The sequence below is a fragment of the Aethalodelphis obliquidens genome, unplaced genomic scaffold (genome assembly GCF_003676395.1).
Source record: "Aethalodelphis obliquidens isolate GAN/ISIS:26980383/991018 unplaced genomic scaffold, ASM367639v1 scaffold53, whole genome shotgun sequence".
NCBI lineage: Eukaryota > Metazoa > Chordata > Mammalia > Artiodactyla > Delphinidae > Aethalodelphis > Aethalodelphis obliquidens.
The window spans coordinates 12,171,747-12,186,000 of NW_020837997.1; the positions used below are offsets into that span (position 1 = coordinate 12,171,747).

At 55.0% G+C, this 14,254-nt stretch overlaps 1 protein-coding gene across 7 annotated transcripts in view; it reads left to right on the forward strand.

The window, feature by feature from the left end:
- The window catches only part of CELF5 (CUGBP Elav-like family member 5), a 49,916-nt gene that overhangs the window by 17,213 nt on the left and 18,449 nt on the right, over positions 1 to 14,254 (forward strand). For 2 of the 7 annotated variants that reach the window (XM_027085554.1, XM_027085555.1), the window contains exon 2: positions 1,677 to 1,759. In XM_027085554.1, the coding sequence (XP_026941355.1) occupies positions 1,677 to 1,759 (83 nt within the window). Of the gene's footprint in view, positions 1 to 1,676; positions 1,760 to 11,760; positions 12,814 to 14,254 lie in introns of those variants that run through there. The other 5 variants (XM_027085551.1, XM_027085553.1, XM_027085549.1 and 2 more) reach the window with 3 other exon arrangements.

Genomic DNA, 14,254 nt, shown 5'->3' on the forward strand with positions numbered 1-14,254 from the left:
AGGATGCGGCTTTAATTAGCTCCAGCCTGGGGCGGAAGTGGTGCCCACGGAGCTGTTCCTAGGGGCTCTGCACAGGGGGTCCTCTTCGGGGAAGGCAGAGAGACCATGGGGAGGGAGCTGGGCATGGAGGACACAGGACTCGACAGCATCAGAGCAGCCAACCATGGTCTCATTTCACAGACAGTGAAACTGAGGTCCATAGGGGTTAGAGAGGCAACCCAGCGCTGGAGCCCGGATCCCTATGTCCATCCCAGGGAACTTGCCTGCATCCTCTAGCCCGCCTCGGGCAAACATCTTTCAAAATATCTTTGATCTCATTGGCCTTTCTCTGGGCGCCTCCCTCTGCTCGCTCCTCTTCTGTGTCTGTCTCTCAACCTTTCTTGTCTCTGTGGCTCTCACGCTTCTCACCCCCCGCCCCCATTAAGGACTTCCTCCAATCACACCCTCTCTCTAGACTACTTTAGGGCTGGCCCCGCCCCTTGCCTCTCCTGATTGGCCCTGCCCTTTGACGCCACACCCCACCCTTGTAGCTCCGCTCCCCGCCCCTTGGTGGGTCAATCCCACCGCACCCTCGGACCATCCTCTCTGATGGGGGAAACTGAGGCCCACACAGGGGCAGCGTCCCATCCGAGGCCACAAAGCTGGTTAGTGGCAGAGTCACTGTGCTCCTCATTCCAGGGTTGAGGCCTCTTCTGACTCCTTGGGGCTGCTGGTGCCCTCCCCACCGTCCTCCCTGGGGCAGCAGCTCTGCCCCCTCTCCCCTCCCCCACCTCGCCCCGCATTTTAGCATCAGCCACGGATTTAATTAACAGCTGATTCTCCTCTCTGCCTTTCCCTGTCTCACCCTTTGGGAAATGTACGTGTGGGAGGGGAGAGCTGAGCTACTCCTACTGCCCCACACCCAAAGGGGGCTCCAGCCTCCTTTTCTCTTTTTGTTTTTTAAATTGTAGTAAAATACACATAACATTAAATTTACCACCTTAATCATTTTTCCTTCTTTTCTTTCCTTAAATTTTTTTTATTGTGGTTAAATACACATAACACAAAGTCGACCATTTTAACCATTTTTAAGTGTGCAATTCAGTGGCATTAAGTACATTCCCACTGTTGTGTAACCATCCCCACCATCACCTCCAGAACTTTCTCATCTCCCCAAACTGAAATTCTGTCCCCATGAAACACTAACTCCCCACCCCCTCCCCCAGCCCCCGGCCCCTAACCATCTACTTCCTGTCTCTATGGATGCGACTCCTCTGGGGACCTCGTGTGAGTGGGATCACACAGTATCCTTCTGTGTCTGGTTCTCTCACTGAGCATAACATCCTCCAGGTTCATGTATGTTGTAGCATGTGTCAGAATTTCCTTCCTTTTAATTTATTTATTTGGCTGTGCCGTGCGGCATGTGGGATCCTAATTCCCCAACCAGGGATCGAACCTCTGCCCCTGCAGTGGGAGCACGGAGTTTTAACCACTGGACCGCCAGAGAAGTCCCGTTTCCTTCCTTTATAAAGCTGAGTAATATTCCATTGTACAGGTGGACCACGTTTAGTTTATCCATTCATCAGTCAGTGGACGCTTGGGTTGTTTCTGCCTCTTGGGTATTGTGAATAATACTGCTGTGAACATGGGTATACAGCATCCTTTTCTCCTAACACCCATTTTTGTCTCCCCTCCAGGCTGTGCCTTTCTCACCTACTGTGCCAGGGACTCCGCCATCAAAGCTCAGACTGCCCTGCACGAACAGAAGACCTTGCCCGGGGTGAGTCCTGGGTGCTGTCTGGGAAGGGAGGGAACACACGGAGGAGATGCTTTCGGCCTGGGGAAGGCTAAGGCCCTTCCTGGGATCAGCTGTGAAGCCCACGTGCTTCTGGACTCAGAAAGAGGCATAAGGAACAGGGAGACAGAAATCACCAGAATGAGCATTTCTTGTGTGCCTACTGCATCCCATGCTGTACACTTCACATCAGGGTTGTTGTGTGGCGTGCAGGCTGCATACTGCACAAGGGCACCTGACTTAGCATGCGAGTGTCATTGGACTGAAACCTGAAGGATGAGGAAATATTGGCAGGGCAGAGGGACAGCCTGTGCAAAGGCCCTGGGGCAGGACTGGGCCTGGTGTGTTGGAGAAACAGCGAGGAGGCCCATGTGTCTGGAACAGAATGAGCGAGGGGGAGAGAGGGAGGAGGGGAGGGCAGGGAGGTGAGAGAGGCAGATGTGCAGGGCCTGTGGGCCTCAGGGAGGAGCCTAGACCCTACCTGTTTCTCACCATAAAAAGGGAAGGGGTTCTCTTTCTCCTTGTTCTTATGGAGCAAATGAAGCTATGGCCCCTTAATGTAATAGTTCCTCCCCAGGGAAAGCTGGCCCAGGCTCTGTCCCTGCTGGTCTCTCTTATCAGCCCTGTCCTCTTTGGGTGGGCAGGAGGTCCCTGCCCCCAGTAAAGGATGGATGGTCCCCCTGAGCCAGCCAAGCCAGGTCTCCAGTGAGAACTGTGGCACCCCCCATGAGTTCGGGGGTGGGGGTGTCGCCCCTTCCCTCTGGAAATCTCAGGGACCCTTCAGCCTCAAGAAGATTCAGCAGATGCTTTGGTGGCATCATGCCATCACTGCTGGGAGCATGGGCACAGCACGGCTGACAGTGGACAATCTGGGGTTCGCCTGCCAGGGACGTGAAGCTGTGGCATGGGTTTAACTCAACTCTGAACAAGCATCACAATGTTTGGGAGGGGGTGGTCTCAACCTTATCTTGCAGAACAAAGAGCCCCTCTTTGGAAGGTGAAGTGGCAGAGGCAAGAGCATACACTTTGGTGGCCTCATCAGTGGGCTCCTCATTTAGCTCCCACCTGTTTTTGCTGTGTGACAGTGAGCCAGTAACTCAACCTCTCTGGTCTTCAGCATCGGAAGAGTATAATGGGGTGAAACTGTACCGAAGGTCATGGAGGGATTCACAGAGTAGGTGGCATTTGAGAAGAGACTTGAAAGATGAGAAGGCAGGGCATGCCAGGAGAAGGAACAGGACTTGCAAAGGTGACTTAGAGCCTGTGGAATAAACACCATCCGGAACTCACTCTTCTCCCTCCCTTGGACCTTCTGTCAATACCTCCCCAAATCAACTGGAAACTGGAGGGCAGGTCCGTCCATACAGGTTAGCGTCAAGGGGCACAGTGGGGTTCTACGGACTGTATTAGTTATCTCCTGATGCACCGCAAATTACTGCTCAACTTAGTGGCTTCAAAAAATCAGCATTCGGGCTTCCCTGGTGGCGCAGTGGTTGAGAGTCCGCCTGCCGATTCAGGGGACGCAGGTTCGTGCCCCGGTCCGGGAAGATCCCACATGCCGCGGAGCGGCTGGGCCCGTGAGCCACGGCCGCTGAGCCTGTGCGTCCGGAGCCTGTGCTCCACAACGGGAGAGGCCACAACAGTGAGAGGCCCGCGTACCGCAAAAAAAAAAAAAAAAAATCAGCATTTGTTATCTCACAGTTGCCGGGGGTCAGGAATTGGGGCATGAGTTTGCTGTGTGGTCCTGGCTTTGGGGTCTCTCCTGAGGTGGCAGTGAAGTTGTCAGCCAGAGCTCGACTGTTGGCTGGAGGCCTCAGTCTCCATGGGAGAGACAAGCCATGTCTCTCCCCGTGGGCATCTCCCTGGTGCCTGCTGCTTGAGGGAGGGGCCTCACAACAGGGCTGCTGGCTTCCCCCAGGGCATGTGATCGGAGCAGGCGAGAGCCAGGAGGAAGCCATGGCACCTTTTATGGCTTCCTTTCAGAATGACACACTCTCATTTCTGCCATATTCTATCCTGGCAACTTGCCAGGAGCCAGGGAGGGACAAAGTTTGGTAGTGGATTTGTCCAAGTTCTGGCAGCCAGCAAGCAGCAGAACAGGGATATGACCTTCATGGTCTGACTGCAGACCCCATGCTAGCAACAGCTCCAGTGCTGTTTCCCAATCCTTCCATATCCAGTGGACCTTTTTTTTTTTTTTTTTTGTGGCATCAGGTCCTGGCTGTAAGCTCTGACTCTCTGTTCAGAGAAATCAATACCCACATGGAGATTTGCCAACGTTCCTAGAAGTTTCCCTCCGCCCCCATCAGCTAAGTCCCTCTTCCCCATTCCCCTGCGCCCATTTTCCTGATGGGATCACTGAGATCCAAAGCCAGTGCCTTTGGCTGCCTGAGGCCTCAGGGGCCTGTTCCCTCTGTGTTGGGGGCTAAAGCTGGGCTCTGGCAGACGGTGGAAGGGCCAGGAGTCAAGGAGCCATCCCTCCCTGTATGCCCCTCCCCTCTTTCCAGGCTGGTCCCTGGTCCGAGGCCTCTTCAGGATGTAAAGATGCCAGTTGCCCGGGGTTCCTTCTCTGTGTCAGGCTCAGGGCTCTCTGTCCTCCTCTCTCTGCTCACTCTCCCAGCCCATGGATCGAGTTCTTTCATCCATCTATCCAGCCACCAGCAAACTTTCATTGAGCACCTATGCTGCACTTCTCTCGCCAGCTCTGTGTGCAGAAACCGCCCCCTGGTGACTCTCCCAGGCACCCCAGACCCAGCAGAGCTCAAACTGGCCACAGCATCCCCTTTGAACAAGTTTCTCCTCCTCCCTCCCTCATCCCCCCCGCAGCCCTGCCATCCCCACATCCTGCTCTCCAGAGCCTCTCCTCCATGTGTCACCCCTCCCCCCACTTCTGTGATCCTGTGGGTTCCCATCCCAGCTACACTCCTCCCAACCTGTGTGACCTTGACAGTATCTTTCCTTAAGAGGCTCAGTCATCCTTGTCTCCAAAATGGGCATCACCAGGTCCATCTGACCAGGCTGGAGAGGGGGTTGTTAAAAAATGTGGGTACAGGGCTTCCCTGGTGGCACAGTGGTTGAGAGTCCGCCTGCCGATGCAGGGGACACGGGTTCGTGCCTCGGTCCGGGAAGATCCCACATGCTGCAGAGCGGCTAGGCCCGTGAGCCATGGCCGCTGAGCCTGCGCATCTGGAGCCTGTGCTCCGCAACGGGAGAGGCCACGGCAGTGAGAGACCCGCGTACCGCAAAAAAAAAAAAAAAAAAAAAAATGTGGGTACAAAGTAGATTCCATTTTTGGAGATGTTAAGCTCTTATATTTTGGTCTCCGGCAGCCCCTAGTTCCTAGAAATTCCTCACTCTCCAGATACTAAGGACCCAGAAAGAACACCAACCTCTAGGTGGTGTGGAGAACGTGTGGGAAACTGCCTTCCTACCTGGAGAATCTCTACGCTGCTTTCAAGGCGACCCCTGTTATCTCCTCCCTCTGCTTATCCCTGACCCCTCGGGGCTGGGGGTGTCTGCGTCTGCCTATGTCTCCCCCTAGATTGGGGGTCCCTTGAGGGCAGACCCTGACTTTCAGGATGGGAGTAAATCCGGGGGTGTAGATGTCTCCTAGGGCCACTCTAACAAGGCATCACAAACTGGGTGTATTAAAGCAACAGAAACTTACAGTCTCCCAGTTCCAGGAGCCAGAGTCCAAGATCCAGTTGTCAGCAGGGCTGCCCTCCCTCTGCAGGCTCTCAGGGAGATTCTATCCCAGGCTGTCTCCCAGCTCCTGGTGGTCGCTGGCAATCCTTGGCTTGTAGACGCATCCCTCCAACCCCTGCCTCTGTCATCACGTGGCCTTCTTCTCTGTGTCTTCAGCTCTCCCACCTCCCTCTGCCTTTCTCTCTCTCTCGCTCTGTCTTTTTAAAAAATATTTATTTATTCATTGGTTGCGCCGGGTCTTAGTTGTGGCTCACTGGCTCCTTAGTTGTGGCATGCAAACTCTTAGTTGCGGCATGCATGTGGGATCTAGTTCCCTGACCAGGGATCGGAGCCGGGCCCCCTGCATTGGGAGCGAGGAGTCTTTGTTTTTTAAATTAATTAATTTTATTTTTATTATTTTTGGCTGCGCTCCGTCTTTGTTGCTGCACGCAGGCTTTCTCTAGTTGTGGCGAGCAGGGGCTACACTTCGTTGCGGTGCGTGAGCTTCTCATTGTGGTGGCTTCTCTTGTTGTAGAGCATGGGCTCTAGGCACGCGGGCTTCAGTAGTTGTGGCACACGGGCTTAGTTGCTCCTCGGCATGTGGGATCTTCCCGGACCAGGGATGGAACCCGTGTCCCCTGCATTGGCAGGCAGATTCTTAACCACTGCGCCATCACGGAAGTCTGTACCTTTCTCTCTCTCTCTTTGTTTTTAAATAAATTTATTTATTTTTGGCTGTGTTGGGTCTTTGTTGCTGCGTGCGGGCTTTCTCTAGTTGCGGCGAGCAAGGGCTACGCTTTGTTGCGGTGCATGGGCTTCTCAGTCCAGTGGCTTCTCTTGTTGCGGAGCACGGCCTCTAGAGTGCAGGCTCAGTAGTTGTGGCTCACGGGCTCTAGAACGCAGGCTCAGTAGTTGTGGCGCACGGGCTTAGTTGTTCTGCGGCATGTGGGATCTTCCCGGACCAGGGCTTGAACCTGTGTCCCCTGCACTGGCAGGCGGATTCTTAACCACTGTGCCACCAGGGAAGCCCCTCTGCCTTTCTCTTATGAGGACACCAGTCATTGGATTTAAGGCTCACCTAAATCCAGGATGACCTCGTGTCCAGATCTATCACTTAATTACATCTCTAAAGATGCCTTTTCCAATAAGTTCCCACTCACAGATTCCAGGGGTTAGGACTTGGACATATTTTTAGGGAGGACAGCCATTCAACTCACTACAAGGGGTGACCACAAAATGAAGAGCCAGATATAAGGGTCACTGTGGGCAGCATCTCAAGGGAGAACCAGGTGACCTGCGTTGATGGCCTCGCGGAGGGCAAACAGGGTGGCTTCTTGGAGGGGGATGCATTTGAGCTGAGTCTTGAGCAATGGGGAGGATTGTGGCAGATGGGGGTGGTGTGAGCACGGGGTATACCAAGACTTGGAAGCAGGAACATGCCTGGCCTGCTGAGGGCAAGGACATGTGAGAGCCTGACGGACGAGTTTACTGCCCCCAGGGACACTGGGCAATGTCTGGGGACATTTGTGGTTGTCATGACCAGGAGATGCTGCTGGCGTCTTGTGGGTAGAGGCCAGGGATGCTGCTCCAAACCCTACAGTGCACAGGACGGCCCGCCACGATGGAGAATTCCCCAGCCCCAGATCAACAGTGCTGAGGCTGAGAAACCCTGTTTAGGAGAATGAGGAGACGGTTAATGTTCTAGAACGGTGCTAATAGAAATAGAATGCAAGCCATGTATAGCATTTAGATTTTTCTAGGAGCATCATTTAATGAGTAAAAAGAAACAGTTGAAATGAATTTTAATGCTATCTTTTATTTTAACCCACTATCTCCAAAATCCTATCAAGGGGCAGTCAGTAGAGCCCACGTAAAACTTATTAACGAGATAGTTCACATTCCTTTTTTTCATCCTAAGTGTTCCAAAATCCGGTGTGTGGATTGCACACTTCTGGTCCATCTCAAGTGGGACACTCAGTGGTTATCAGAGATGCTCGATCTGGATTTGCATTTTATAAAATTGACAGTTGAAAAAATAGATTCACTTGCCCAAATTGTCCTAAACATACTTAAAGGTTTTCCAAGAATGAAGTCGGCTAGTAACAGGTTTTAGACTTAGATTTACCTTTATATTAATTTTTTTAAAACAATAAATTTATTTATTTATTTTTAGCTGCGTTGGGTCTTCCTTGCTGCACGCCAGCTTTCTCTAGCTGCGGCGAGCGGGGGCTACTCTTCATTGCAGTGTGCGGGCTTCTCATTGCGGTGGCTTCTCTTGTTGCGGAGCTCGGGCTCTAGGTGTGTGGGCTTCAGTAGTTGTGGCTCGCGGGCTCTAGAGCGCAGGCTCTGTAGTTCTGGCACGTGGGCTTAGTTGCTGCGCGGCATGTGGGATCTTCCCGGAGCAGGGATGGAACCCGTGTCCCCTGCATTGGCAGGCAGATTCTTAACCACTGCGCCACCAGGGAAGTCCTATATTAATTTTAACTGAACACAATTAAACACAGTTCCGTTTCTCGGTCACACAAGCCACATTTCAAGTGCTCAGTAGCCACGTGTGGCTGTCGGCTGCTCTAGTGGATGGCATAGTTCTAAAATGTTCCAGGCCAAGGGTCAGCCAGCTTTTTCTGTAAAGCAGAAATGTATGGCTTTGCCGGCCATACAGCCTCTGTCACATCTACTCAAAGTGTAAAACAGTAACAGATGACAAGTGAACAAATGGGCATGGCTGTGTGCCAGTAAAACTTCATTGACAACAACAGATTGGGGGCCCGAATAGCGCTGTAGTTTGCCAATCCCCATTATAGACCATTGCTGTCCAACAGAACTTGAAGGTGGAAGTGTTCTCTCTGCGCTGTCCAATAGGGTGGCCACTAGCTCCGTGTGGCTATGGAGCCCTTGAAAAGGGGCAAGAGTGACACAGGAACTGAAGTTTTAATGTTATTTAATTTTAATAGATGTAAATTTAAACTTCCAATGTCTACATGTGGCTAAGGGCTACCGTACTGGACAGTGCAAATCTAGAATATTCTAGATCAGGGATCAACTACTGTTTCGGAGAGCCCAGACCCAGAATGTTCCAGACCAGGGCTCAGCCACCATATTAGACAGTGCAGACCTGGAATGTTCTAGGCTGGGGGTCAGCTACCATGTTAGACTGTGCAGGCTAGAATGTTCTAGACTTGGGGTCAGCTACCATGTTAGACAGTGCAGACCTAGAATGTTCTAGGCTGGGAGTCAGCTACCATATTAGACAGTGCAGGCTACAATGTTCTAGAACCAGGAGCATGGTGCAGTGTCATCATACATCTAGGCTAGGGAGTTCCCCGTCTCTCTTTGACACCTGCTGACAGTGGGGATGGGTGAGGAGTCTCAAGCAATGCCCTTCTCTTCTTGGGCCTCAGTTTCCCCAGGGTTATCACTGTTTCCCAGCACTGCCGGGGCACCTCATCCATCTGCCATGTCAGGGGGGCACCAGGGCTGCTGCTCACCCCATTTGAAAGGTGGGGAGACTGTGGTGAGAGAGAGGAAGGGACTTGTTTGACGTCACCCAGCAGAGTGAGGACTGCAGCTCCAGCCACCCAGCTCCACAGACCTTGAGCCTCTGGCTTCTCTGGCTCAGTTCCTGCAAGCTGGCCCCCTTCCTCCCTGGAGGTGCGGGCTGATGTTTGATAAAGAAGAAGGAGGTGGCTCGGGGCTGGACCCTGGGGACGGAGGGGCCCCTGGGGGCCACCTCCTGACTGGGGCAGCATTCTGTGGGAGTAGAGCCTGGCTTAAAAATTTTTTTCTTAAAATTTGAAAAATACTGCACACTTAGAGAAAAGTGCATGCGACCCAACTGATTACAAAGCAAGCACCCTGTTACCACTACACAGTTGGCACCCTGGACACCACCCCGTCCCATGTCCCCAAGCCCAAACCCCTCTCTTCTGTTGGAGGAGCTGCTGCCCTGACTTTTACGGTAACCAACCCCTGCTTTTCTTCTGGTACCGCGCCCGTGAGATTCAATATCACCCCTCAGCGCTTTGCACTTTGTCATCGCTGTGTGGTATTCCATGGCTGCGACACACCATTTATTCGTCCACTCTCCTGCTGGTGGACATTTGGGTTGTTTCTAGTTTTGCTCTTAAGGCATAGAGATCATTGCCGGTGTTTTGTCTTTGGTGGACACGTGCCACGTTTGGGTCAGGTGCATACCCAGGAGTTCCGATCCCTGAGTACGTGTATCTTCCAATTCTGATGAGCGAAGAAGCTGATGTGGGGGGTGAGCCTCCCTGCCTGAGAACACCCGCAGAAATGGAATCAGCCTTTCAGAACAAGCGCTGGAGGCTTGCTTGCCGATCGCACGAGGAGGCGTGGGGGCTACTGCGCAGGAGACCCCCTTGCCTGTCAGCGGCAGCGGAGCACAGGCGTCCGAGCCCCCTCCCAGGCGTCTCCGCCAGAGGATGGAGCCTCGGCCGGCCGCAAGAGAAAGCCCACCCCGCGGGCTCACGTCTCCGCGCACACCCGCGCGCACCGCTCGGGAGTCGGGGGGCGGGGAGGCCGGGGCTGGGTTGCGGCGCTAGAGACGGACAGCCACCATCTCTCCTGTCCCCGTGTGTGTGCGTGTGTGTGTGTTGGAGGAGTCGTATAAAGCGGATGCTTCTGTTTTTCTGTCTCTTGATGACCCAGGAGGGGGGTGGTCCCCGTCGTTTGCCGGCCCGGTGCATCTCTCTGTGCCCTGGCAGAGCCCAGGCCCCCACCCCCCCATAACGCTGTTTTCTGCAGCGAGTGACCCACCCACTCTCACTTCCAGTTCTCTCCTCGAGTATGACAGCAGCGTCCGTGGGGGACGCAGTTTAATCAAATCTCAGCACTCTGGAATAGGATCCTACATTGAATAACAGAAGCCCAGAATAGAACCCAGAATGGACCGCAGGACCCTGGAATCCACGCTGGGCAGATGTCTCTGATTCCCGCAGGAGTTCTTTGCTGGCTGTCAAACCCCAGGACGGGGTTCCTGCGGATGGAAGGGATCCCCCCTCCCCTCCTCATACCCTCACCTCCATCGACAACAGGCAACAGGTCCAGCTCCTGCCTCTTGGACGGTGAGGGGCTGGGCCATGTGAGGCAATGCCATCTCTTTCTTCGTGAAGGCCTTGGTGGGTGAGGGATGCCCCAGACCTGGCGGCCGCCCTGCTGCTCATCTGAGCACCCTGGAAAAGGATGAGTTTGTCCAGCTATGAGTCCCCCCACAGGCCCCTCCTGAAGCCCCTTCTGTACACACAGGGGTCTCTGAAGTGGTCCCTTTGCACGATCCAGCCCCATATCCCATGACTCGGCTCAGAGTCAAGCCAACCCTGAGAATGGGCCGGGGGGCCCCAAAGTGCCGAATGTCTCATGATTTGGCTTCCCCAGACCTCAGTCTCCTAGTCTGTAGAGTGGGTTTGCGGAGTGTTTTGAGGGTCCTTTGAGGTGACACAGGCCAGATGCTGAGCGCACACTTGGCAAATAGATGCTGAGTGAATGAACACAGGGTCCCAGGCAAGTCGAGCTGTGGGACTCTGGCCAGTCATGTCTCTTGCCGAGCCTGTTTTCTCCCGTGAAATGGGGACAGTGCAGACATGCCTGGCACGAGCTCTTGGGTTACTTCCCGTGCAGGGCACTGTGCCCAGCATGCCTGCCTCACTCTTGCCCATAGGACAGGAGTCTGGAAACCATAGGTCTCGTCTCGTTTCATCTCAGTTGTCATTTGTGGACCCTATGCTGGGTCTTTCTGGGGAGGAGTTCCCAGAGCCCCCCAGCCCTGACTTCAGGAGTTCATCCCAAAGAGGGACGGTGTGTGTGTTGGGGGATGTGTCACCACCAAGGCAATGCCTGGGCAAAGCAACCAAAGCAGATGGGGATGGAGGGGAAGGCTTCGGGGGTGGGTGGCATTCAAGGGGCTTGTGGGGCGAGGATGGGGTGTACAGGGGCGCATTCCAGCCCTGTGTCCTCGGGGTGTGGGAGGAGGAGGGGCCCGGAATGGCTGGGACTGAGCAGTAAAGGTGCCTCCAATGCCAGGATGAGGATCTGTCACTCTACCCCCAGGGCAATAGGGAACCAAGGCAGAATCTAGACCAGGAGAGGGGCTTGGTCTGGAGGTTGGGCTGGGGCTCGGGTGGGAGAGGAAGAGGCTGGAATGGTAGCCCGGGCGGCCCAGATAGGGGTCCACTTTGCTTCCTTCCCTTCCACACCATCCAGAAACCACCCAGTTGGGGCTTTCCCTGGGGCCCCACGTCTAAAGGCATAGCTTTGCAAATCCAGGAGAATATTTTGGGCCCCAGCCTGTCTACCGAAGAATCCTCCTACTGTTCCTCCCCACAGTGGCCTCAGTTTCCCCATCTGTAATACACACAGGTCAGACATACGGGACCCTGTTTTCTCAGTGGTGTATGGCTTGATTGAAGTCACTCAGCAAAAGCTAGGTGGCAGAGCAAGAACTGGATTCCAACCACTTAATGTATGCCCACCCAGAGCCCTATCCCACCTGATCCTTGGCTGGAGGAATGGCTGTGTCTTCAGAGGCCCCCGAGGAAACTGGCAGTAGGTCTGACCCCTGCTTCTGATTTTCTCCTCTCTCTTTATGATTTGCTATCTGTAAAAGGGGCATGTTCCCATCTCATAAAGTTGTTTGGAGATTAAATGAATCAGTGGATGTAGGTATGGCTCCAACATGCTCCCCCTGCCCCACCACCAACTCCTATTCATACTTCAAAACCCACTGCAGATTTTCCATCTTCAGTGCACCCCCAGGATGATAGCCTTCGGCTCTTCATTGTTCTCAGCTCTAGGCTCTCCCAGCACTTGATCCTTCCCTCTGCCCCAACCCTGACCCCATGAGTCTGGAAGTGTCTGCATATGCCTCTGTTTCCCCCTCTGCCAGACTAGTGGGGTGCTCCCTGAGGCTGCAGAATTACTCAGCATGAGGCACAGGGGAATGTTGTTGAATAAGTGTAAAGAGGAAGGGAGGGTCAGGGAAAGGGTGCGGTGATGGGGAGCCAGAGAAGGTGGAGGAGGGAGGAAGGGCACTCGGCAAAGACCTCAGTGGGACAGATGGAGAGAGGGAGCCGGAAGGAGGTGGGCAGAGCCAGATGGGCGGGTTGGGGTGGGGGGGAGACCCAGCTCTCCCCTGGCACGCCTCCTCCCGGCTTGGGCGGGCAGCGCGCGCAGGGCCCGGCCTCTGGCGGGCGGATCGCCTGGGCGTTGGGCGCGGAGAACGAGGCGCGGAGCCCGGAACCCGAGTGTGCGTGCGGCGTGTGCGCGCCCGTGCGCCCAGGGCCAGCCGGGCGGGAGGCGGCACATGGATGCCAGCCTGGCGCGCGTCTGCAGGCCGGTGGGTAAGGCGAGGCGCGGGTCCGCGGGGTGTGGATGGCCGGGCCTCGCAGCCTTGGCTTTCGAGTGGGCGACTAGAGAGGAAGGGGCTGCCCACCTGGCTTCTCAGAGCCAGACCAGGACCACCCCCCCACCCCCCCGCCGACCTGACCCAGGAGGGGGAAGAGGCCTCCCAGTCGGAGGCGGAAGGTCCCAGGCTCTGCAGCGGGTGGGGGAGGTGGGAAGCAGGTAGCCAGGCCGCGAGAATGGGGTGGGGATGGAGGATGCCGTGATGGGGGCAGGTTCCCTCCCTGTGGTCCCCCTCTCTCGCTCCCTCCCTCGGCTCATCCATCTCCAGAAGATTATATTTAAATATCTCTTTTGTGCAAGGCAGGAGCTGGGCTCGCCCCTAAGAGGCGGTTTCCATGGCAACAACAATTGCCAGCTTCCGTGTGGTGAATCAGCGTTGCCATGGCAACCCCATCCTCATCTGTCCAAGGTGCTGGGGGTGGGGGGGGGGGGGGGGGGGGCCGGGGGGGGGGGGGGGGGGGGGTGGGGGAACGGGAGGCTGGAGCCCAGGTGCCCCATCCCCCCCACCTCCCTTCACCACCTCAGTCTGCCCTCAGCCCAGAAACTGGTCCCATGGGTTGAAATAATCTCCCCTCCCGCCTCCAGCTAGAGGGGTGTGGCACCCAGGTGAAGAGGGCCCAGGGTGTGTGTGTGTGTGTGTGTGTCTGTGTGTGTGTGTGTGTGTGTGTGTGTGTGTGTGTGTATGGTGGGGGAAGGGGGATGTGGTTTGGCCTTTCCCAGGTGGTCAGGGTTCCTCTGAGGGTGTGGCTGGGTGGCAGGAAGATTGGGCTGGGGGAAGTGGGGGCCAAGTGGGGAAAACAGAAGCCTCTCTGGTCTGGGGCTCCCAAGGCTGTGTTCACATTGAGGAGGCCCATATGTGCCCCAGACACACACTCAGAAAGAGGGAGGGTATCAGAGCGGGAGGGGCTCACTGAGGGGAAGGGAAGCAGAAAAATAACCTCTCCAGGCCTTGATTTTGACATCTGTAAAACAGCGTAAAAATTGTGCATCTTTCTGAAAGCTTGCTGGGCAGCTGCACTGTGATTTAAAAGCATGTTTATCAGGCACCTCTGAATGGCTGTGGGGATCTACTCCGAGATTGTCTGACCTGGGAGGGGGGCTGGGACCAGCACTCTTTCCAACCCCAGGCCTGCTGCAGAGGGACCAGGCGCCTTTCTATGCTGGTGGGTGTTGGCCACTTCCTTCTCGTCAGTTCAGTTCAGCAAACTCCTCTGATTCTCTCCTGTACCCTGCCCTGAGGGGCGGGGTTGTGATGTTATGGTCTCAGTCTGGAGGGAAACAGAGCAACACATAGACACTTCCTGCCCTGAGGCAGAGGGAGGAAGGGATCCAAAAAGGTGGAAGGATTGCCTGCATGGGGACTTTTGAGCTGGGTTT